General features: G+C 37.2%; 2 protein-coding genes across 4 annotated transcripts in view; one reads left to right on the top strand and one right to left on the bottom strand.

Moving 5' to 3' along the window:
• The window catches only part of LOC306884728 (WD repeat-containing protein 27-like), a 48589-nt gene extending 34043 nt beyond the window's left edge, over positions 1-14546 (bottom strand). For 2 of the 3 annotated variants that reach the window (XM_079440878.1, XM_079440879.1), the window contains exons 1-22: positions 14453-14546; positions 14254-14362; positions 13796-13973; positions 13205-13349; positions 12918-13042; positions 12349-12462; positions 12163-12214; positions 11978-12048; positions 11749-11875; positions 11530-11632; positions 10516-10613; positions 9806-9864; positions 9364-9497; positions 9013-9086; positions 6546-6630; positions 5663-5734; positions 5451-5560; positions 4845-4934; positions 3799-3920; positions 2513-2646; positions 1747-1844; positions 983-1104 (exon numbers count right to left, since the gene is read on the bottom strand). In XM_079440878.1, the coding sequence (XP_079297004.1) occupies positions 983-1104; positions 1747-1844; positions 2513-2646; positions 3799-3920; positions 4845-4934; positions 5451-5560; positions 5663-5734; positions 6546-6630; positions 9013-9086; positions 9364-9497; positions 9806-9864; positions 10516-10613; positions 11530-11632; positions 11749-11875; positions 11978-12048; positions 12163-12214; positions 12349-12462; positions 12918-13042; positions 13205-13349; positions 13796-13973; positions 14254-14336 (2196 nt within the window). In that variant the 5' untranslated portion in view covers positions 14337-14362; positions 14453-14546. The remainder of the gene's footprint in view (positions 1-982; positions 1105-1746; positions 1845-2512; positions 2647-3798; positions 3921-4844; positions 4935-5450; positions 5561-5662; positions 5735-6545; positions 6631-9012; positions 9087-9363; positions 9498-9805; positions 9865-10515; positions 10614-11529; positions 11633-11748; positions 11876-11977; positions 12049-12162; positions 12215-12348; positions 12463-12917; positions 13043-13204; positions 13350-13795; positions 13974-14253; positions 14363-14452) is intronic. The other variant, XM_079440880.1, reaches the window with a different exon arrangement.
• Positions 14547-15504: 958 nt separating this feature from the next.
• Positions 15505-25399, top strand: LOC306884727 (protein MEMO1). Its single transcript, XM_079440877.1, has 9 exons — positions 15505-15877; positions 18299-18380; positions 18472-18540; positions 18649-18761; positions 19108-19219; positions 20776-20918; positions 22566-22642; positions 23233-23337; positions 23643-25399. The coding sequence occupies exons 1-9, from the start codon at positions 15817-15819 to the stop codon at positions 23772-23774; spliced, it is 894 nt and encodes a 297-aa protein (XP_079297003.1). The 5' UTR covers positions 15505-15816; the 3' UTR covers positions 23775-25399.
• Positions 25400-25678: the final 279 nt, after the last annotated feature.

Genomic DNA, 25678 nt, shown 5'->3' with positions numbered 1-25678 from the left:
CTACACTGAACTTTTGTTCAAAGCAGCCTGAATAAACTAATATCTGGGAACAGACGGTAGTATTAGTACTCTATGGGCCCCTTTTCCCCTCAGTATGATTTCACAAAACTCATACAATCAGCTTCATTAACTATAATTATCTTTAAGATGTAGGCTCAGTCAGTATTTCCTTGGTATTGTTTCTGAAAGTGACTTCATCATGCATATGAGGTTAACCTAAAAGCAAAGTGAGTCAGAAGCAAAGTGTCTTACTTTAGGTTTACAACAAACCCAGAGCATAGTCCAGCCTCACAATAAAAATACATACACTACCCACAAACAGCTTAAGTGGTTTGTAATTCCAATTTTAGTGATGTAGCTCAAGGGTCACCACCAGTATTGAGTTGTGTGCACCTTGTAAATGACCACTGAGGTCAGAAAATTCAGAGTGGAAACAGCACTGGTCTCTCAGCAGCATGAGCGTCACTGCATTGTTTTTAAAATGGTGAAGACAGTCACGACAAAACAAGTTTTAGGGGCTGGAATAAAAGGCTGGTTGTGAATACTTGCCATTAATATAATAAACACTGCCATTCAAAAATACAGAAAAAAACAGTTAAGCCTACTTTGTTTCCTGTGAAACAGGAATTTTTTTTGTGCTGCTGTTCAAATGTTTGAGGTTAATAAAATGTTTTAATGTTTTTGAAAGAAATCTCTTATGCTCATCAAGGCTGCATTTATTTGATCACGAATACAAAAAATATTGTGAAATATTATTACAATTTAAAATAACTTTTTTCTATTTAAATATGCTTTAAAATGTCATTTATTCCTTTAACGGCAATGCTGAATTTCAGCAGCCATTACTCCAGTCTTCAGTGTCACATTGATCCATCAGGAGCAATGGTGGAAAACCATTGGTCTACACATAGTGCATCAGTCCATTTAATTCAAAAGATCAAGAAAAATCCTGGCCGACATCATGTGCTCTTCATTCTCTTACCTTGTTCTGGGTGAGGTGGTGGACAGCTCGACAGTGGGCATCAGGGATCTGAGTGGCCATACAGCCCTGGTTCATATCAAACACCTGGATGGTGCGGTCAGCACCAGCAGCCAAGACGATATCTGACACACTGCGGTTAAAGAGATACACTTTGTGCCCTGTCATTTTGAATAAAACCCAATTGGACAATGAGATTACACTCTACATTATGCTCTGTAAAAGTTATATTTCATAATCCAAATTACACACATAAATAACTATCACAAAGTTACACAGGAAAACCACTGTATGTGTTTCCAAATCAGGTCTGCCACATTACCTCACATAAGGATAAGGTGAACTCAAGAAGTTATTAAAAAAGTGCTGGGTTCAGAACATTTATTGCTTAATAAATCACATGTAAAATAATTAAGGATTAAAGATGAAGACACAGGAAATTAAACAGATATGAATCAATTAGACTACCACTCAAATGTTTGAATACTTGACTGAATTTACCAAGAGCTTAAAAACCTTTTGATCTAAAAGCTTAAATGCTTTAAATTCAGTTTGTTAACAAATATGAAAGTGTGTTAATTTCTGTTAAAGGTATGCAAAATATTGAAGATGGTAAATATTCTGAATGAACCTGTGTGCTATTCATACTCAAAGGAACTGTGTGTTATTTATAGTTAACAGGAATATTGTTCTGCTCATGTGCTGATACCTTCAGCTATTGCTGAACTGTGCAAAGCCAAAAGGCTAAGTCGGGTATTTTAGGATACAGGAGTAGAAGTCATTGATGGCTGACATTGAAGTGATGTCCGTTCCTGATTTCATGCTGAATTTACTGGCCAATTTAGACTTGCTTCTTTGCTTATACCTGTGATTAAATTAAGAGGAAAATAAAATTAAACACATTCCATAAATAAAGATTCTGAACTTATTTCAGGGTTGTTTCTATGGATTATAACAAAGCACTGCAGGAGAAGCTGTGTGGACATGAACCTACTGTACATATGGACCATTTTACAGAAAAGGAAAATGCAGTCTATCTGTTTATAGAGATTTTCTACCACCTTACATAATGCTGAAAAAGGCCTTAACACATAATTATTCTATAGACTATGTTCCATCATAAACAGAATATTATGTGCAAAATCTGGCTGATGTCTCCTATGTATCTCTTCCAGGAATTCCCCAACACTTGTATTTAGATATACAGTATAAAGACTGGGATTCTTCTCTGATTCTTCAGAAATATCGCACAGATTCTCCACTGACGAGTGCTTACCCCTCATATTTCACCATGACCAAAATCCATACGGAAATTCTACACAGCTTCTTGCCTTAGAATATGAAGTATGTGGTTGTTAAATTAAACAGGTCTGACTAGATCTTAAATTAGGATTTTTGAGGCACCCTAAAATCTGATAGCCTGGCATACTCCCAGATTTTACAAGCCCTTGAAACTGAACCTTTCTTTTGGCAGAAGGTCACCAACACCCTGCGTTTCTTGTTACTTGCTCATTGTCTATTAACTGCTTGTACCTCTTGATGTCATCTCTCATGGTGTCCAGATGGTAAAGGTACAGCATTAGATTTGATCCTGACGCCAGCAGTAAAAACTTGTCCAGATAATAAAACTGTGCACTTCTGATGGGCTTTGCAAACCGGTCATCTCCCTGGAGAACCATGAAGTTAAACAAACAGTGCATTAACAGACAGTCAGTAAGGCACATCAACATTGCAGTTTATTAATAGCCTTTAAATAAGTGCTAAGTGCATTCATGTCACAGCACATAAAATTCAGCACCATATCAGCTTAAAATATCATAATCTCAGTCATTCTCTCTTTTTTTTTTGTTTACCAAAGATGGAGTGTGAAGAGATAAATGAGGATAGAGGAATGTTGTTTTTCTGTCTGAATAATATGAGAATAATGAAAGTCAATGAGAGACAATTTGGTGAGTTGAATATGATTGCTACTGGATATTTAATTTACTTCTTGTATACAAGTAGATGAATGTATGTAGCTTCTAGCTTCATAAATTTTAATGCATTTTTTCCTCCCAAAATGTGTGCAATTACAGTGCGTGTTTCATTACCATCTTTACCACATTAGAATAAACGGTCTGCTTTTATTGTGCTACCTTTGAATAATTATTCTTATTAGTAACTATCATTTATTATCCTTGCTTATGCTTCCAGCCAAACATTTGTCTGTTTGCATGCTTACTTGAGTATATTTCTAGCCAAAATATCTAAAATGTTTTTATACTCCGCTTTCAACATTAAGTAGCTCTGTTTATTATTGCAGACTCAGGATTTTCTCTTTTAATATAAATGACACAAACACTGATGCATTGGGTCATATTTGGCTCCAGATACACACACAGATGCACAGGTCTAGGAGGCTGGGTGGGAAGACACCAGAGAGACAGAGAGAGACAGAGAGAGACTCTGAGCCAGAATGTGACTGAAAAAAACTGATTTGAATGAACTTCAGTTGTGTTGGGGGTTCTGGGAAAGAGGGAAATTAGGGTTTAGAGAGGTCTGTAAGTGTTTAGAGCACTGATGTGCTGATCTGGGGCCTGCACAGATGCCATTGACTTTCCAACAGAGGAACACTGCCAAGAGAAACACTTCCCACAGGCGTACGCATTCAAATGCAAATTAATTTTCTGAATCTTTTCTTCACATATTTTGCTTATTGGTTCACTCTGGCTGGACTTGACAATAATTGTAGGTACTGCATAAGCTCAGAACTAATAGCACTTTTTAAATTGCTCATGTCAGTGTAAGGACTGTATTTGGTTTAATTGTTGATACGTTACCATGGTCAGAACAGGTTCAGAAGCATTTGCGGTCCAGATGCAAAGGGTGGGGTCCTCAGAGGTACTCAAAAACCACCGCTTACTGTGAGTCCAGCATACAGTGTTCACAGCCTTACTGTGCCCTACAAAAAGAAAACAACAGAGCCACATTTTTGATGCCAAGGACCCCAAAAATGATGATCACCTTGCAAGGGACTCCCATACCATAAATACACAGGTATAGGCAGCAATATAAGATTATAAAATATTAAATAAGATTAATACATGTATTAGACTATCATTGGCCTGTGGCGATTACGTGATAGGTAGGTGGTCAGATACTTTCTTAACTGCTGTTTATTTTGTTATTGAGAGGAAAATGTGCAGCACATATTTTGTGGGGAAGTTGTGGCCTAATGGTTAGAGAGTCGGACTCGTAATCCAAAGGTTGCGGGTTCGAGTCTCGGGCCGGCAGGGATTGTAGGTGGGGGGAGTGAATGTCCAGCGCTCTCTCCACCCTCAATACCACGACTGAGGTGCCCTTGAGCAAGGCACTGAACCCCCTACTGCTCCCCGGGCGCCTGCCCACTGCTCCGGGTGTGTCTTCACGGTGTGTGTGTGTTCACTGCTGTGTGTGTGCACGTTGGATGGGTTAAATGCAGAGCACGAATTCCGAGTATGGGTTACCATACTTGGCAGTATGTCACTTCACTTATATTAATATATAGCAGTGTGAGTGGCATTGTGATTTTCGCTAACAAGATATTGCTGCAAAGGCATTTCAAACCGCTTTTTATCCCTAAGAACGAAAAAGAACATCACTGTGAGTATATCAGGCCATTAGTCTGAATGATAAGAGAATCAATTTCAGGTACAGGAAGGTCCTCCAAAAGGCAGAATTCCCCAACTGTCAGTTTCAGCTGTCAGTATCAAGTGCTGTCAGAATGGCATGCAAAAATCAAATACCGAATCAATTCCTTGGTGCCATTCATTCAGGAAATGAAAATAAGAGACGTGCAAAGGAATTAAAAAAAAAATACACTACAGATTTGAAGCTCTCCCACTACCTGTGTAGACAGCTGGGTTGCTGGTGAGTGAAGAGTTGTACAAGAAAACAGAACCGTCTCCAAGACCACACGCAATCTGCTTTCCATCTCCTAGACACAAAAATAGAAAGTTAACAATCAAAAATGAAGGAATAATTTGTTCAAAACCGACACTCCTCTGGCGCAAGTCTAAAATAACAACTACAGCACTCTTAAAAACAGCTGTACATGACTTTATTGCGTTTAACTCCAGGAGTCTACTTGGGTTTTTGCTGCTGGTGCTACAGTATGGAGTCTTTATGTGAGACCACAGGAGAACCAAAAATGGGCAAATCAACAGGCAAATGATTGTTAGCCACGGCTATTAAGTGCTGTTAATTGTGCGTAAAGCTGGAAAAGAAACTGTTTGCTATGCAAAGTTAAGCCAATGAAATGACAGCAGGATACTACAGTGCTACAAGGGTTTTAATGCATTTCACATTTTTTATGTTTTATTATTTGTTATTGTTGTAATATATATTTTAGGAATTATTAAAAAGAAGTCACACAGTGTGACATGATTTCTGGTTGTGCAGTACAAAGAAATTTCACATGTTTAAAGTCTAGTGTGATCCTACTGTTCCTCACCTGAGTACTGTAGAGAGCTGACAGGGGTTGGATTTGTGGAAACTGTCAAATGAGCATAAGGCATACACGGTGCTTCAAAATGTGAAGGATACTCACTTAAGAGGTGCTTCCTGTTGAAAAAACAGTGTATAAGTTTCAGCACGAGTAACACTGGTCTTATTCAGTACTACTGCATTCTTGAGACTCTGTACTGAAACTGACAGAATACTTACATATTTGTGCTAGTTGTTGCGGCAGAGTTGCTTTTCTTCTTAACATTGGTCTTTGGTCTAAACATGGTCCTACTATAAAAGAGATATTTTATAGCTTATAGTCTAATTCCTGAAAAATCCAAGAGAACATATCCTAGTTTTTCATAGACAGGATACTTGACATGGTCACAAGCAGATGCAGAAACAACATTTGTGATGTTCTTTAAAGATTTACATTTACGTTTAACCGTTTAGCAGACGCTTTTATCCAAAGTGACAATACAAATGGGGACAATGGAAGCAATCAAAATCAACAAAAGAGCAATGATATAAAGATGATTGCGATTCTACTAAGACAGACATCATGAAGGACACCATTGTACATTCAGTACATAATATTGAAATAAACAATATGGCAAAAATGGCATAAAAAGCCTTTCAGTAATGTGATTCTAAGCAGGCCTGTACACTCCATGGAAACAGAATTAAACAGTGTTTAAATGAATATTATGCTAGTGACCTCAGATTAAACTCCAAAGTTACAGTATGGAAGATATTAGATGTGAGCACAATTAGTGTCATTTACTTTGAGTCATGTTTAAAAAGGCTACCAGAACATAGTAATTGTTTCTATAGTATATGCTTCTTCACCTATTAATTTAGTTAATTTGACATATGCAGTATTCTATACATGTCTAACACTCTCATTACACACACTGAAGGGATTCATTTAATACATTTTCAGAATGTCACACTCAACAGGGTGATTGGAAGCTCACATCCACTGTTGCACATTTAACTCACCAATTTCTACAATTGTCAAAGCCTGAAACCATGTGAACCATATAAAAGTAAACCTGAAACCATAAAGTTTGTTAGACTGCTGTGTGGTCTACTGACTTACTGAGGAGCTGTATTGTATCCTGATGACTTCACTTGTGTGTGAAAAACCAAAGGCTTATCCTTTACACTCTTCTGACAGCTCACACCTAGAAGACAAAAAGAGAACAGGACAGTCACATAATTAAGCTTTTCCTGTATGCAGTCTGAACATTACTCATCTACTGTATCATAATTGTGTACCACTAACACTATAATTTGAAATAAGCTTGATATAATAATATCAGTGAAATTACAACACACTTAAACCATTTTGCTGATAATACATCAAGCTTATTTCAAATTATAGTGTTAGAGGCATACTATTATATTTCCTCCACCATTTTCATGACTCCTATATCACTCTAGAGTCTTTCTGCTCACATAATGAAATAATTTCATGCCCATATATTTACTTATTTGGTAAAGCTTGATACTGTACAATCAGCTTGTCATTATTGTAAAATATACCCTTTCAGGATCCACACCATCTGATCGAGGTTTTTTTTTCATACTAAACTGCTGACTGTACATTATACCTTTTTAAAAGTTATTGACACAAAATTTATACAAATAAAAACTTATTCAAACAGAAAGTCATATTACAGTAAAAGATGTTATACGATACAACCTGAAGAACTGACATTTTCCCAAGTTTTCTTCACTTTAGTGAGCTCATTTTTTCCAGCTCCATGAAAACTAATGCACACGTTTCCAAAATTGGTCCCCCTGCCAACCACAGACTCAATGTATATTCTGAAAAGTAAGCTAATAAACGCAACTACTTCCTAAAGCAGAGGTTTCCAATCCTGCTCCTGGAGGGCCAATGTCCTGCTGTGTTTAGTTCCAATCTGACCCAACACACTTGCCTGATGGTTTCTAGTTATCCTGAAAAATGCTGATTAGCTGGTTCTGGTATGTTTAATTAGGACTGGAGCTAAACTCTGCAAGATAGTGGCCCTCCAAGAGCAGGACTGGACACATCACATCTGTAAAATTCATTACTATGGCATTTATTTTTGAGGTTTGAACTCAGTTCCTGTCTTTTGGTTTAGCTGTTTTCTTGGGAAACACTTCCAAACAACTTCAACAATTTAAAAATAAAAGATACCAGACTTGATGCAAGACTGGGCCAAGAACCCATATATTGAGCACAATCATTATAGTAATTACTTTAATAATACTAAAACAAATTAGAGCTGGTACTACAAATACAAATGGGGAAAAACGTCTATGTGCTTTGGACAACATAAAGTTCCTGTCATGAGATCAATCAATAAGAAATCATGTAGTCTTTAATAGATCATACTTATTTACTGTAGTAGCCCAAATTATTTCAGTTTACATTGGCAAAAAGTACTGAAACAGTGTATTGAAGAGAGAGCAGTTTCTAGTCACTGTCAACAAACCACATCCTGACATAACCCATTATTCAAGAATATGTCACACTGTTCTGAGATCAGCCTGTTATCAGACCTTTAATCACAGACCCTAAACTGCTGGATCCCGACTATAAGTGCATGTCAAAGCCCAGCAGTATGAAGAAAATGAGTTGTCCTAGTTATGGTATTGACTTAGGCCCCAGAAAAAGCTATGGAATAAATTTAAACCTCTGAGGATGTGTAACTCTATTAAGGAAGAGAAATAATGCCCAGTTGGAGATGGAAGAAGAGCCTCCCTTAAGGGACAGAGAGAGAGAAATAATGAAGATGGATTGCTTTTACATCCATGAGACATATAAGACAAAAAAATCATTATGCAGCTTAAACACTCAAAAAAGTGTCTGCGAGCATACAAGGAAATACACGAGGTCTAAAAAATATTTTGTAATTCCTTCTATTCGTTTTAATTTTGACAAAAGGAAGGAGAAGGGAGGTACTACCACAGGACAGTGTGCGGGCTATAACATTTAGCACTTTTCTGAAGTTCTTGCAAAGTATATGTGAGCAAAAGAGACGTCTTTCAAAAACATAAACACAAGAAGATCTTACCGAATCTTTTGAATGGTAGCGTAGCTAATAGTATAAATGGGTACATATTTTATCTTTGGAAGGATGTGCAGTGACGAATCATGCAAATTAAGATCAAGATCAAATAGGGTCCATTTTGATTTAGTGACATGGTCTGTGCCTGGTCTCTTCATTCTGTGGTTATCAAAACCCTTTATCTTTGTGACCTCAGACACCAGATGGCATCAGGCTGTTTTATAAAGCGTGACAGTTTCATTTCCATGTATTTTAAAAGTATTTCTAATTACGGTATATAAAGAATTCTGGTGTGCCTAATGATAACTTTCTTTTGAAAAGCTACTGTATAATGTGGCACAGACCTCCACAAGGCCAGAAAGATTAACATCATGGACAGTACCAAGTCAGCATCATAAATATTACCATGGGGGGTGTCAATGACATTGAAATGCTAGTTAATCCAAAGGTGTTTTTTTTTTTCTTTGGCAACATAAAATGTGCATGTGTGGTTTTGTAAACTCCAACCAATTTTTCTCTGAGGTTTTGGGCCATGTTTTGCCAGCTCAGCATTCAGAGGGGACATAGTCATCAGAGGAGAACTGAAAATATAGGAAAAAGCAACATAAATAGACTTCTATTACTGAAAATAATAAAATACAGCATTTTCCATTGTGGTAGTTGACTCATCAAAAATAAGGTTTACAGTCTATAACAGACAATACGTCTACTGAAGATAATCCTGGCTAAAACCAAAATCAAGCATTGGGTAAATTATTCTTGGATGGTGCTCAAAATGACACCCTGTGTATTTTAAATCCAAGCACCACCTGGCCAGGATCAGGAGCCTCATAGAGATTGGAAGATGAGTGTTGTTACCTGGGCACAGCTGAAAGTTGCTCATCCACAGAGAGGCCCGTCGCCATCCTAAAGCAGAGCTCGTCCAGCCCGGCACTATTAACCTCTAAAAGGGCTACTGAAGTCCCAAATAGGGAAGTCACCAAACAACACATCTAAGCAGAAAGAGAGAAGCTGAGGGTAGTCCTCATGTTATACTGTCTCACACAGACCACTTTCCTCCCAGAATGCAAACCACAGCCAAATCTTGTAAAAGCTTTACATCTTAAATAATTCTGGCTTTGTGAAACCATAAACTGCTAATTGCAAGGCTTTAAAAATACCAGGTGCTATACATGTAAACTTAAGGTTAAAGATATGGATCTTTAAAAATCTGTCAAAAAACGTAGAATACTGAAAATATATAAAATATTGTATTTGTATAAATATTGCACAGACACCAAAAGTTTAGCGCAGTACTTACATTGCCACCAAGTTCATTAGAGATGGCCCATGACCCTGCCATTGAAATGCTTAGGTCACCTGTCAGGAAAACAACAACAACTGCCACTTAAAATATTTACATACCACAGCAACTATGTCTCAAAAAAAAAAAAAAAAAATGTTTAGAAATTTGATTTTGGTTTGGAATAAATTAGTGGTAAACCAGGAAGAATTAGTAAATTTGAAAACTAAACAGTCTTTCTTCTTCAGAAAAACAGGCAATGGCACCATACTGATGGTGTATTTTCCCATGCTTCAAGTATTTTTAGGAAGCCATTTGTTATAATGAAAATCATGATGTTTATACATATTTCTGAGGTGAATTTTGTTTTGAGGTTGCAAGATTTAACCAATGTTATCATTAAGTGTACAAGGACATGCACTGACTTTCTGCCATTCTCTAAAGTATCATAATCTTGGAATATTCCAAGCTAGAAGACTCAATTCTTATATGGTTATCACACAGAAGCCTACTCACGCTCTAAAGTTTTGTTGACCACTAAGGCCACTGATGCATTTATTTGTATTATATTTTTTGCTATTTAAAAAAAACAACATTTTTTAATGTTACTTTTTTTTTTTTTTTACTAATAAACATACTGAGGTAAAATATAATGGATCAAATATTTTCTTGAACAACTGCTAAATTTGAACCTAAAGCATGTTTATGTTTCAGAGTTAATTGAATACTTATGATGCCTGTGAGTGGAAGTTTCATGAGAAGCTCTGAAGTATCCAGGTCAAGCAGATATAGTCCATCAGAACTTCCGATCCACACACAGCTTCCTCTATGGAAAAACCACAAAGAAGAGACTATTTACAAAAAGACACTACAAAGAACTAAGGCCTGGTTAGATCTCTATTGTATAGACCTACTGTAGGAAGTCACATCCACATTGCCACAAAGTCTCTATAGAGAACATCTATGAAAGCCTGTCATAAAGAGATTGCACCCTAAAGAGAAGTGCACTAAAGCTTTGACACTAAAAACTTGATTTAAGTCAGTGTCTTATTGCAGTGCAAATCATAAAGTGGCAGTGGTCAAGGGTCATCTCTCCTGTCCAATAAATTAGAGTTATTTGTTGTTAGAAAACTGTTGTTTTCTATGAATCACTATGAATCTGTGAATAACAATGCAAATAATTCCTGCACAGCTAGTTAACTAAACATTACATTATTTGCATTACATTAAAAAATGAATTCATATATATTTCAAAGTTTTTAGTATTTCTGATTTTTGTGACTTTGCCTCTTCCTTGGCCTCCCTTACTTTCTGGGTGTGTAGGCATTTCTCCACAAGTGTTTACAACATATGATATTACAAATTTCAGCATATAATGACGTTATGCGAAAGTTTTCAGGTTCAGTTCACACACACACATCTTGTTATAAAACTGTAACTGCTGTTTGGACAGCATGAAACTATAAAGAGGAGCATAACGGCTTCCTGATTGGACGTTTCCTGCCATGACCATAGAAAAATCTGTTGAAAATGATTTTTTACGCCTGTGAAGACAAGTGTACCATGCTGTGTATCGCTACCACAACTTCACAATGTCATGACTACTACAGTAATTACTGTTATCATACATACTGTGTGCTTGTGAATACATTTAGTCTACCCTACATAATTTCCTACCCCAAAAATTCAACAATTGCCCAAGCAGATAAAGGTGAACAACAATAACAGACCAAAGACAGTACCTCTGCTGCAGGCTAGTATGACTGGACTGCAGTTTCTGTGCCCAGATTCTCAGAACAGGCTTTGCTGTCTCCACTGTTCCTCTCACATCGTTACGAGTCGTTCCTAGAAAAGCACACAGATGAAGCTCAAGCAGATGCATCGTTTTCCGCAGTGAGGTAGGCACATGAAAAACACTAGTTATACGCAGTCTGAATTGTGGCTTGTGGGTTTTTTCTAACCATCTGGTCTATTTTGAGGTGAGCTGTTCTTTCTGACGTTTCTCTCATGCTTCTGTTCAAGCTTCAAAAGGTCCAGTTTTGTCACCAAGCGGCATTTGTGGTCCACAGGGAGAGTGTAGCACCAAAGCTTGAATCACAAAGAGATTCCAACATAAACAAAGTGATATATAGATTACACAAGAGAGCTTTAAACTGTGTGTGTGTGTGTGTGTGTGTGTGTGTTACTCACCTGTCCGTCACCAGACCCTGTGATGAACTGACTGTTTTGCTCCATGAAGAACAGACTAAGCAGTGGATACGCTGTAAAACAAAAACTTCAGCGTCTTCACTACATATTCTCTACATTTACAGGCTATGAGTGAAGAACCTCAATTTCCTTTGTATAAATATTGGTGTTAATAACTATAACCCGACCTGATAGGACAGCAGATTCAAAGAGTATATCTCCCTTCTTCACATCCCAAATCTATTACAAAAAAGAAAAAGAACATGCACATATATCTACAATATATATATATATATATATATATATATATATATATATATATATATACATATATATATATATATATACAGTATATAGAGAAATAAAATCTGTACCTTAAATGTTCTGTCTTCTGATGTTGAGATGAGAAGATTGACATCCCATGGACAGAACTCTGATGCAGTCACAGGACCAAGATGAGCTTTCAAAACTCCAGGTGCCTCCTCTCTCTATAAGAATCACAAATACAGTGGCCCCAAGTTTTGGGTCTTCGTTTAAAAATATGTTTATTGCCTTATAATTTGATTGAAACATGTTTTATTACACAATGTAAACATGTTCAAGTTTAAGTATGGCTTAAGCAGACAAACACTGTTTGACAAATGCAATAAATGGTCTACGAGATAAGACCATTTATTTCTGATTTACAAGACAACAAGGGGCTTATTCAGATTTTTTTCATACACTAATTTATTGCTGGTTTCATATGAGTATGTCAATGTTATCTCTCATCTTTATGGGCTGGTCAATCACAATCTGGGTAACGGAATGTTCTACATGCAGACTTTGTTCGGCGTTTCATCTGCAAATGGGTCAAAAAAGGAATTTGTTTCCTTTTTGTTTCAACATAACTGCTTTTGTTTTCGATTCACTGAATCAAAATTGTGTGTATCTCATTTCATACCTCTGTATTCAATAGAAACACTCTGGAGCCGGAGCATGCAGCCACTTTTGCGCTCAGTGGACACAGTGACAGATGCACTACCCTGCCGAGCAATGTGCCAACAACTCTACCTGAGGCAATTCCACCTGGAACACAGATGTCATGTTTGGGAGATGGGACAAAAAAGTGACTGACTGAGAAAATATTCCAGAGAAGTGCATTCTTAGGTGTCACAGTTTTATGTGCTCTGCAGATGAGCAGAATTTTTCAGTCTGTTTCTGAATCAAGGTCTTCGCATGCGTTATTACCGTCTTTGATCTGTGTGTAGCAGCGATCAACGTCCCAGGCGATAATATAATCTTCAGAAGCACTACAGAGGAGGAGACGATCTCTCACAGTCCTAAATGCCATGGCAGACACATCACCATGGTGACCAGTGAGTTCCAAGGGAGGCTACAGGAAACATTAAAATTAGATTTAAATGCTAAATTAATTTTTTTAAATGCTGTGCAACAGTGTAATCCTATTAAAAGTTAAAAATGATGGCACACATTTTACTGTTATAATAAATGGCTGTATACTCTTTTTTTTTTTTTTTTTTTCCCAGAAATGTAAAAAATCCAGTTAATAGATCCATTAGTACGGTATTGATGCTACTTGCCTTTATTCATAATTCACATTAAAAAGATGTCATTAAACAAATATTTAAAATACACCATCTTTACATTGTTTCTATATTAATTTGGAAATTAAATGTGAAAATATATTTATGATCACAAATTTTAATGTTAGGTGCAATTAATTCCAGCAAAATATATGATTAATTGGTTACTTTTTCTGTCCGTTGACAATAATTATATATATTTGTTTACTGAAAATAGATACAGGTAAGCAAAGACCTCCAGGTTTTTGTTTTCATAAATCCTTATATTCTTGCCCTGCCATGGGACAGCACAGTGAGAAGGACAGCAAGCCAGCTGCAGGTGGGACACTGGCTTGTTGCAAGTTAGAGAGAACCTCTCAGTAAAATACTGCACTGAGGTCACAGCAGCCATGGAGATAGTATAGTATAGTCCCCTGTAACAACACACAACGAGAAAGTCTTAAATGTTTAGCGGGGCAAGATGACATCTAACTGGCCCATTCCATGAATACAGTGAACAATGGTGCCATGAGATTTTCTTTTAAAGCATCAGTGGATAAGATATCCACTATATTATAAACGTGGATAAATATTTACATTGTTTTCAATTTATGGGATTTACATGTTTAACTGTACACTAGCAAACTGATCCCAAACTAGCTAACGTTAGCATCTAAGAGACAGCTTAAATGAAGACTTCTGAAGGTTACGCACCTGCTTTTACTGACCATCTGTTGAAAACCAGCCCTACGTTTTTTAAGTTTTAGGCCGTGTTTTGTGGAAAGTGCCAATGACATCAGCCGCAAAGTATTTCGTTCATCGCCTGAAAGTAAAATATATTGCCGTTTACGTATTGCAAATGTAACCCATATATAATTATACTGTATGTGTAATTGAAATTCCGCGTTTTGACCTGTGACCCAGCAGCTTTTGCGTCCTTGTTGCTTTGGAAACGGAAGCCTTTCTGGGACGGCACACCAGAAGGGACAATTGCGAAGGTGTGTAACGTTACCAAAGTCCCTAAAGTCTTGTACTGTTGATTTGCTGGCTTAGACGATTTTATTTGATTATTTATTTATTTTTGAGTACAGTGTACAGCGAAAAGAGTACGTGCTGACACGATATATTAGAATTGTGGAAGTTTTGCGTCTCTGGCTTATTGTAGAGTATAATACCATGTCTATAAAAAACAATAAAGGTTGTTAAAGTCTGATACAAAAACAAATACCTGACGACCTGACGGATTGATTTTATGTGGATGCATCCGTTTTAATCGAAGGGCAGCATTTCTAAGCAACAGTGTCCTCTGGTGGTAAAATGCAGTCAGTCAGTCTGAATGTACGTTTAAATTGAGTTACTATACATATACTGAATATATTTAATAAATAATAAAAATAAATAATGGAAGCAGTAAGAAGTCGTCGACGTAAATAATATATAGATTTTGTCTAGTTAGGTTATTGTATATCTGTTTTAATTCAAGCTCATTACAAAGATCCTTATAAAATGAGATAGATGTAGAAATACATTTGTGAATATAAAAATGATAAGTTTTAGCATGTTGTCAGTGATTTTATTTTGTTCACAATAACAAACGACGTCTTTAACAGTCAAATACAAAAGAGATGTGACATTTTGCCAAAGTGTGCAATTTGACAATTATAATACAAAGATACAATCACTGTTCTATCGTTTCACTTTTAATTTAATATTATTATTTTTTAATTTCTTCAACACTAAAAGTGTCTATATTAATGTTACAAATGCTACGTTTTCACCAACAAAACGATCTGCGAGTCCACGCCCACATCTGTCTTCCGCCAATGAGTCTCAGCCAAACACACTGAGCTATCCAATCATAAAAGCGTGATCTACATATGCATCTATTTGGGAACGCCCCTTATTCTAATCAACCAGTCAGTCTTTCGCTTCAGTCAGTCAATCAACTCTCCCCGCCCAGTTTTCCTGTCAGAACGGAAGCCGAGATGGCCAAACCAGCCCATCCGTGTAACAGAGACAAACTTGGCAGCGAGCGGATGAACTGGTCGGATCTTTGTTCTTCACAGCCAGACTATCATCATCTTTATATTTTTGCGTATCGTCACTTATATGTCTCACATTTATATCAAGATTATATAGAATATTCCTTCCCTGGGCACGCAGCTTCAGCACAGGCATATACTTTTACAGCTAGCATATTTGCCTAGTGCTTTTAGTTCATTCTTCCCCCCACCGACGAGGTTTTATTGGACCAAGATAGGCGGCGCGGGCACCAAGATGTCGAACCGGATGGTGTGCAGAGAAGCGAGCCACGCCGGCAGCTGGTACACGGCCTCAGGTAGAGCCAGAGACCCGAGAGCGGCCCGGGCCTGAGGTCCGGTGTGCTGCTTACACCAGTGTGTGTGTCTGGCAGTGTCTCAAAACCTAGTCAGCTGCCTATCTGGACAGCAATTTGGGACGTTCAGCACGCTTAAAAATGCTGCCTAGGTAGGCAGCTCACTTTGGTTTTAGACCGAGCCTGTGCGATCAGCTGGGAATTATTAAATGGCTGTGCCTAAAATGGTTTAAAGACCACAGGGCGAGTTTCTTCATATTTGTGCCTTTTGCTCAACTTACATTATTTTAAAAACTAACGAACTTTATTTAAAATGTGAACTAAAACATGTTAGCTTTATTTGGTTAGAAAATCACTTTAGACGGATTTGATTCTGCTCAGCAATTAATCTAAGTCTACAAAAAAAGTGAAGTGTCATTTAATTTGTCTTGGCATTTAGATGATTATTTGATGAATTACTTTAAATATTACAATGCGTTTTGTATTTTTTTTTTTCAGTTTTTCATTGAGCAGACAAAGAAAATTGCATTTAAATTCAAGGGCCATTATTTAAATCGACAGCACTGGTTGTTTCTCTCATATTTGCCTGTTGTTGTTGTTTATTTTTGTGTTTCTATTGTAAATGTGTAGCTTCTGTGTATGATAGCAGCTGAGAACAAAACAGGCCAACAGTTAGCTGGTTAGCCTATAGCCGGTGTGTGTGTGTGAATCTCTCCAACACGCCAACTACACAAACTAATACCACAGATTAATATACCATCCTCGCTAACTTTACCCAGCCCTACTTTACCGGATGAGTAAATCAAGATAGATTAACGCCTGTCGCAATTCAGAAGCCTGGATTTACCCTGCTAACGGCTAAAGCTATTTGATGAAGTTCATATGACAGCTGTACATGACAGCTGTCTTTTCATAGAGAATAAAACCATGTTTTTCATTAATACTGATGTCAAGCAATGCTGTGTTTATTGTTGTACCGGTCAGCATTTATGTGCAGATCCATCCCAGTAAATACAGTCAGCACATGAAAGTCTGTAGAGGGCCGGTGCTGTTTTTTTTTCCCTCATGCAGCAACAAAGGATGCATGACAAAAGCCTAGTGCTACACACACACACACACACACAGTCGATCACATATTTTTTACACCATAGAGAAGTCAGTTTACATTATCTGAGTTGTAAGCTGCCACTATCTTTAGAGCTCTTGTTTTGTTCAAAAAACACATTTTTGAGTGTTTGCATATGAAGAAGGCTAGTCTTTAGCAAATAATGTAATGTGTTGAAAAAAAATCTGGTGAGCCCATACATGTATAAACATGCCTTAGTCTTCAGTTATAGTTTTCAGATCATGACTATCGTTAACTAGTGATAACTCTGACCAGTTAGTTAGGAGTGTGTCAGTTGGACAAATTGTACAGACAATGTCAATGTATAAATATAATATTAGATTTTTTCATATACTGCTATATTGGGATTCTTCATATATTAGACTCCTATATTGACCATGTCTCAGCAAGCCTTTTACCATTTTTTAAAGCCCAGATTTGTGTATACATTATTCATCTGTATTCTTCATATGTGCGAGAATAAGTAATCTCTTACACTGCAATATATAAAGACAGCACTATAACCACAATCAACCACCTTTTATATATTATTGTACTCATCAGCCATAAAAATTCCTATCAGTCAGACAGTGAAATGAATGCATTTGCACATGCATTAGTATTCAGACCTGACTCCTCTTTGGAAAATCATTAGTGATGTAATGGTATGATTCATTACAGTGTAGAGATTTGATTATCAACTGCTAAAACTTGACCAAATTAGTTGTATTCTTATTATTCCTTTTACAGAATCAGCTGTAGTTCATCTGTTCACTGGTTCTCAAAACTCTTATCTCGTCCTCTCAGACTCTGATAAGAAAGTCATTAGAACTGGAATAATGGCACTGTCTGAGGCTGAAATATTGCTGGAATCAACATTCAGACAGCCATTTCACATATTGCGTCACTGTTTGTTTGACTGATTTATATTTCGAAGAGAAAACCACAGATGAATGCTTGATTATAAAACGTTTTAGCATGTTATGGTACTGAGGTGAATTTGTTTGTTTTGCATTAGAATATGCAAAATTATTCCCAGAATAGAAATTAGGGAGGAAAATGTGCTTATATTCATAGTGCTCTTTTTATAACTGCAAAAGAGAAAATGTATTCTTTTGAGTCTACATGAACATTTATTTTACACAATATTTCCCCTGAAAATAATCCATAAAAATCATAATTACTCTAAAACAGGCTTTGTTTTCTTAATTTCTGTAAATATTGCAAATATAATGAACATGGTCTTTTTCATGTTTTTGATTATAAAGCTTGACTTGTCATATTTGCTGATGACATTTTTCTTCTGTCTTTGCGATTAGGATCCCAGCTTAACGCACAACTCGAGGGCTGGTTATCTCAAGCACAATCTACAGCCGGTCCAGCTAGAGCCATAATAGCACCGTATGTGGAGTGAAAGCAGACAAACCTCTTTTTTTAATTTTTTTTCTGTTTCAGCTGTCTTTCTGCATTCTTAAACCACTGTCTTTTGCAGGCACGCTGGCTACACTTACTGCGGCGCGTGTGCCGCCCACGCCTACAAGCAGGTGGACCCCTCCATCACGTAAGTGTCTCTCCTGTCATCAGAGCTTGTTTAAATTCTCTTGAAGTAGCCGTAATGTTGAGTGTGCCATGGGGAGAGAGGTAACCGCAGCGCTCTCTTATTCATCAGTCGGAGGGTGTTCATTCTTGGCCCCTCTCACCATGTGCCGCTGTCTCGCTGTGCCCTCTCCCCCGCCGAGGTCTACAGAACACCACTGTACGACCTGAGGATTGACCAGAAGGGTAAGAAATCAAATTTTCTCCCTGGGCAGGATTAAATGCTGATTGAATAACAATGCACAGAAAGGTGTCGCCCAGGTTGTTTTTTTTAATGTCTGGCTCGTTTTCTCTCAAACTGAGCTTTGCAGAAGAGATTGCAACATTTTCAAGTTGTAAATGACTACATTTGTTATTATTTCATAGTGTTCTCTGACTGTTAACATAATGAATGTGCAACAAAGGAATGTGAGAGATGATCTTTTATTTGATGGTGCTCTTATTAATGAGGTTTTGTGTAATTATAATTATAACTCCTCAATGCAAAACACAAGGGCTTTAATTCCCACTGCCCCATCTCTTTCTCTGGCAGTTTACGCGGATCTGTGGAAAACAGGCATGTTTGAGAAGATGAGTCTGCAGACAGACGAAGACGAACACAGCATTGAGATGCACTTGCCTTATACCGCTAAAGCCATGGAGAGGTAACAACCAGATAATGAATATCTTCATCTTGACCCTTAAGGGAACAGTTCACCCAGACATGGAAATTCTGTAATCATTAACTCAACATAACCTGTATGACTCTTTCTTCAAAAGAAGATACTTTACAAAACATCTCAAGTGTTTTTTTTCTCTCCCCATACAGTGAAAGTGCACCCTATTGTCTCACAAAAACAGTTCTTCAAAATATCAAAAGCATTCTTGTGTTCCACTGTAGAAAATCATTCATACAGGTTTGGGACATCATGCGTTATCCATTGAATACCTTGGATTCTGGGAAGACTCTATGCTTGAACCATTTAAAAAAACATTACCATTTAAAAGTTAATTTCAAATAAGCTAATACTTAGAATTTAATATTTAAATTGAATAAACATGACAGTAAAGACTTTTTCATTGTTACAAAAATCTATATTTCAAATAAAATATTATTTAAACCTTCTATTCACCAAAGAAACTTGAAAAAGCCACTAAAATATAATTACCGTCTTTTTTTTTAAACATTGATAATAATAAATGTTTGAGCACTTAATCCGGATATTAGCTTGATTTCTGAAGGATCATGTGAAACGAAAGATGCTGAAACAGTATTACTGTTTCTAAGTAAATGTTAACTTTGTGAGCATTAGAGACTTTCAAAAAACATAAAATCTTACAGACCTAAAGTTTTTAAACTTTAGTTTATATAACTTTTATTTAGGAAATAAAGAGCAAATGCAAGTGGCTTCTCTGAAGGAACCAAGATCATAGGTGTTGCTTGCAAAGTCTTATCTTTTGCTTTTTAACCTTTTGTCAGTGTTACACTAGCAAAAGGAAATATGATACAGCCCTTTGTGGTTTCCTATAATTATCTTATGTAGTCTCTCTATAAAGACATACACGTCCTTGTGTAGGACAGAGTCTGCCCAGGGAAAAAATGTGAACGTAAAGAGAAGCAAGAAGGATATATCAAGGTTTCACCTCATCTCTATGCAGGGGCCATGAGCGGCATTATTGACCCATAGTGCTCATTCATCTCTGCCAGATCCACTAATTATGTTGTCAGGATCTGTTTATCTAGTGTGGTGCCTCTAATTAGTTTGCCGTGATGGATGTTCTGTTGTTTTTGTTGTTGTTGTGTTTTATTTTTCATGTATATTTTTTTTTATTTTAATGCAGGAGCCACCAACTGCTTCTATTATTCCATTAAAATATTGCAGTATGTGTGGGCATAGAAAAGTTCACATCCCCTCAATTTGTTTGATTAGACATCTGGGTAATTTTTTTTTCACAAGCAGACCTATTAGTTGCTGAGCAACTATAATATTTCTAAAGGTTTTCAGCATTTTTTTGTTTTTGCACCAAATTTTATTCTCACACCTCTGCAATTTTTGGGAAACTGAAAACCTTTGTAGAGCTATTGATTTGACATGGCCATGGATTTTAATGAGTGATGCAAAATTCTTTGACAAAAGAATATTTACAACCATGCAAATGTCAAATCTCCATCTGGGACTAGACAAATGATTCTGTTCTGTGCTTTGTTTTTCAAAAACAGCCATAAAGATGAGTTCAGCATCGTCCCTGTACTGGTGGGAGCTCTGAGTGAATCTAAAGAGCAGGAATATGGCAAGCTGCTTAGCAAATACCTGGCTGACCCTTCTAATCTTTTCATCATCTCCTCTGACTTCTGCCACTGGGGTTTGTGTCCACTCACACACTTGAATTTTTCAACTGTCAAAAAACAGAAAATATTTAGTATCAATTATAGTCAGTAATCAGTGGAATATTTCCTGTTTGTTGACATGAGCTGTAGTGCTGACATTTTATCAACAGTAAATCTACTGGTTTGCACCAATTAGTGGTTTAGTTCTGGCACTAGTCAACACTTTGGATCTGTGTTGATTAATCACACGACTTTCGGTAGTTTTTGAATGCTTGACATCGGTTTTTTTTTTTGTCATTGACTTTTTATTCAGTATGCATCAATTTGGCCATATACACGTAACATTATGTGCATATTTATGCATATAATACAAAAACACTTAACACAAACTATATATAATTGCCAAGGCCTTAGAGAACAAATGAAAAATCTCTCTCTCTCCCTCTCTATAATTTCCAATAATTGAAAGGCATGACATTGGTTTGATACTTTACTTGGAATTATGCAAAAACCATTCTAAATCAAGTGTCACTCAAATTATTGATGACGGAAGCAGCATAAATCTTGTACAGAAGATATACACTATATTGCCAAAAGTATTGGGTCACCCCCTTCAAATGAACATGTTTGACTACTTTAGTCATTTCTATGAGTACAAATCTTAATGTTTAAGCATATAATGATATTCTAGGGAAATGTGTGCTTCTAATTTTATAGCAACAGTTTGGACAGGACCCTTTTCTATTCTAACAGGACAGTCCCTCTGTGTATAAGGCACGGTTCAAAAAGACATGATTGATTCAGTCAGTGTGGAAGAACTTGACTGGTCTGCAGAAAGCCAAGTCCAAATCCCAGCTAAATGCAGACCTTGAGCCAAAAACTCATCACCAAACACCCATGACTTGTATAGACACTGTAAGGACAAAAGTGTTGGGACCCTTCTTTAGAACAGAAAAAGGCACTAACAAAACTGTGGCAACAAAGATGGAAACATAATTCATGTATTTAAACATTTTATTTCCATCTCTGTTGCAACAGTTTTGGACGTGTCTAAAATGACAGTACCCTTATGTACAAGTTATTAGTGTTTGGTGATGAGTTTTTGGCTCAAGGTCTGCATTTAAAGTCACACCAGAGGTGTTCAGCTGGGATCAGGACTTGGCTTTCAGCAGACCAGTCAAGTTCTTCCACACTGACTGTATCAATCATGTCTTTTTGAACCGTGCCTTATACACAGAGGCATTGTCATGTTAGAATAGAAAAGGGTCCTGTCCAAACTGTTGCTATAAAATTAGAAGCACACAATTCCCTAGATTATCATTATATGCTTAAACATTAAGATTTGTACTCATAGAAATTACTAAAGTAGTTCAACATTAGAACCCAATACTTTGGGCAATACAGTGTACATGCTTTCACTTCTCATCCAATTCATGTTGGCATCACAGACATTCGCTCCACTCTCACACTCTCCATCAATGTGCTAGACTTGCCAGAAACACAGGCTGCCTGCTGCCTACATAGGCAGCTGACTTCAGTGGCAGCATTCTAATTGAAATTAAACCTCATAAGTGAGTGTTTCAGAACTCTCTAAATAGGTAGGAACCCATAGAAATATCCCTTTTGGTTTTTATGTGCCTTCTCTGGTTAATTAAGTTGAACCTTTTTTGTCAATTCTGCAGGTCAACGTTTCCGCTACACCTATTACGATGAAAGTCAAGGGGAGATCTACAGATCTATCGAACACCTTGACAAAATGGTAAACCTGTTCCTACTCCCCTTTCCCTCTGGCAACTCACTCATGTCTGACATATGAGGTTTACATGCAAGTAGCCCATTCTGGTTTGAGATACACAATGTGCTAATCCTAACGGTGGTTTTAGAAAAAAAGGTGATGGAATTTTTCTCCAAGCTAAAGAGTCATTGTTATGGTTACTCTGTCGTGGAAGTCGGCAATTCAAAGAACAACTTTAATACTTTCCACCCATGACAGTCTGTCAAATAGCAGATGTTCTTAGAACCCAAACCTCATTAAAGGCTTACCAACTGGGCAAAGTACTTTTGCCTTGGTAGGGTAATTTAATAGACAAGGATCGTGCTTGATCTGGAGCTCCTTCTGTGAAATATCCATTAATTATTGTGTTACTGAAAATCTTGCTTTTGGAAAGTTGATTATTTTATATCAAGATGTTGTGAAGTGCAATTAAACCACACCAGATGTCAAATGCAAAAACAGAGAGTCAAATAAAACAAAAATAAAAATTACATCATCTTTAAAGCCAGTAATGTGAAAGCTTTGTTGATGTTACTGAAATGTATGCATGTTAATTTTTTTTTAAATTTTTTTAGGGAATGGGAATTATAGAACAGCTGGACCCCATCTCCTTTAGCAATTATTTGAAGAAATATCATAATACTATTTGTGGTCGCCATCCCATCGGTGTTCTTCTAAATGTAAGTACCTAATGAATGATTCATATGAACGACTTCGTGAATATCCCCCTGGACATTTTATTTAGGAAACCGCTGTCGACTCAATAAAGTAAAAGCAAAATAATGCAAATAATGGCTGGTCCGTAGGCATGATAATTAGCCTAGCACTTAACTGTCGCAGAGCTTTTATTAAGGTATTTTTCCCCCCCTAACTAATGTCTTGCCAACTTCCCACTCTTTAATTATGAAGCTTTTAAGATTACAGTTGTCAGTCTAAAAGCATCCCTTTAGTGTTGACTCTCCATTGATTCTCCTCATTCCATCAGGCCGTGGCGGAACTGAAAAAGAACGGCGTAGACATGAACTTCTCTTTCCTAAACTATGCGCAGTCGAGCCAGTGTCGAAACTGGTCGGACAGCTCTGTGAGTTACGCTGCTGGAGCTCTCATCGTTCATTGAGGTAAACTTTCCCAGGAGCTGTGGAGCCTCCTAGAAGACCCCAGGCCCTCCCACCCGTATCCCCATCCTCCCTCGCCTCTTCTATAGGAAGGACATACGAAGCTCATCGCAGTTGGGAATCCTCATACATACCCCGAATCCAGATGTAACATTAAGATACTAACCTCCTCTTCCTACAGCTTCCCCTGTACCCCGTTTTCCACGTGAGGCAACTCGGATGATGCTATAGCTTGAAGTACAGCCGCAGTTTTTTGGGTGTTGCAAGGTCAGATTTTTGGTTGTTGGTTTTTTTCATGTTTGTTTGGGGGGGGTCTTAATGAGGCAAAATCCACTTTTGACCCTCCAAGGACGTTAGGTGTCCAAAGAGCCCTTGTGTAATTTAAAAGCAAGACACATTTAAAGTTTAAATAAAAGAAATAAAACCATCGACATTGCACTCTTTTTGCAAGTCTGCATATATAATCTACATAACGTCTCACCTAATGATAAATAATGAGAAAAAGGAAGTCGACAGACTATGTCCATGTACACCCTGAGAATTGTAGTACTACTGCGTTGGTCCTGTTGTAGTTTTTAAAGGGCTACACAATACACACTAACCCTCCACTGTTCTGGATATACCAAAAAAATAGGTTTTCTTTCATCTAATCTTTTATTGTAGTCAAATTAAAGTTTTTTTCTTTCTGATTCTTATATTCCGTTCTGTTTATTTTCCCTTTGTGATGACCATTATTTAGCTTTCTAGTTTTACTGTACGTTTGACATATAATCTCAAAGTGTGTGGAAGCATATAGTAGTGTTTGAAGTCTACAGGAAGTGCAGTACAATTCAGACTGCCTCAAAATGGCTGTTCTATCCATTCAACCCCAAGGGGGGGGATTTTTTTTGGGTTATTCTGAAACAATTTTATTTTCTCATGCAAGTTAGCAGCCATGTTTAACAGCTGACTAGTAGTTAGTGATGCATACCCGTATCAAGGAACCGCTGGAGGTGGATTTTCTGAACGGCGTAGGCATTTTGTCTGGCTTTCCTCCTTAACCCATCTACTCCCAAAGAGCACAATGCAGCAAGATTTTTCCTGGGTAACCATCGAATGGAAAATGGCAAGGCTCCAGTACATCCCATCAAGGTTTGAATGTCTCAAACCAGATCCTCAAACAGAAAACAGACAAAGCATATCACACCATGCAGATGTGCCTTGGGTCAGTGTTAAACATGTTTTTTTGTTGTTGTTTTTTTGGTCCTGTGCTTTCCACCCTTGTCCACCCTTCATTTGCCCACAAAAAAAGACTTGATTTAGTCTGTGTTGAATTAGTTTTCGCCGTTTTCAAAGTAGGGGAAGAGATTCATTATCTTCACCCAGCACAACACCTGTTCTTGTACTGTTAGAATTGTTTAAATGTTTATTTTTTATTTTAGTACCGTTTATTATTATTCTAACTATTATTGCGTAGAAATGAACAGTTCACACGTTGTCAAACCTATGTCGAAATAATTTGATGCTCTCCTTAACGGAGTCATTTTTGAATCTCAGGTTACATTGAAGCATTACAGAATTCTCGCCAGATATGACAAGGGTCATGGCTGATGTTGCAAAGAACCAATAAAGTGTAATGACAAACGTTACTGCGCTGTGGTTTCTTGCATTATTGTTTGCAATTCCTTTCTGTGTTTGTGACATTTTCGAGCAGTTGAGTTATTGGAGTCAGAGCTGGCCAAGATTAATTAAAAATGCCATAACACAAGTCTTCTTTCCAAAGATGTAGTGTCTCTCTCATTTCTTTTCTAATTGAATGATAGCGGAATCATGGATATGTGGGTTTAAACCACATTCTATTCTGTAGTAAGCAAAATAAACAATGTGTAAGTTGAAAGGTTTTTTTTTGGGGGGGGGGGGGGGGGGG

Source organism: Barbus barbus, assembly GCF_936440315.1.
Source record: "Barbus barbus genome assembly, chromosome: 18".
Classification (NCBI taxonomy): domain Eukaryota; kingdom Metazoa; phylum Chordata; class Actinopteri; order Cypriniformes; family Cyprinidae; genus Barbus; species Barbus barbus.
This window is presented reverse-complemented; position numbering and strand designations above follow the sequence as displayed.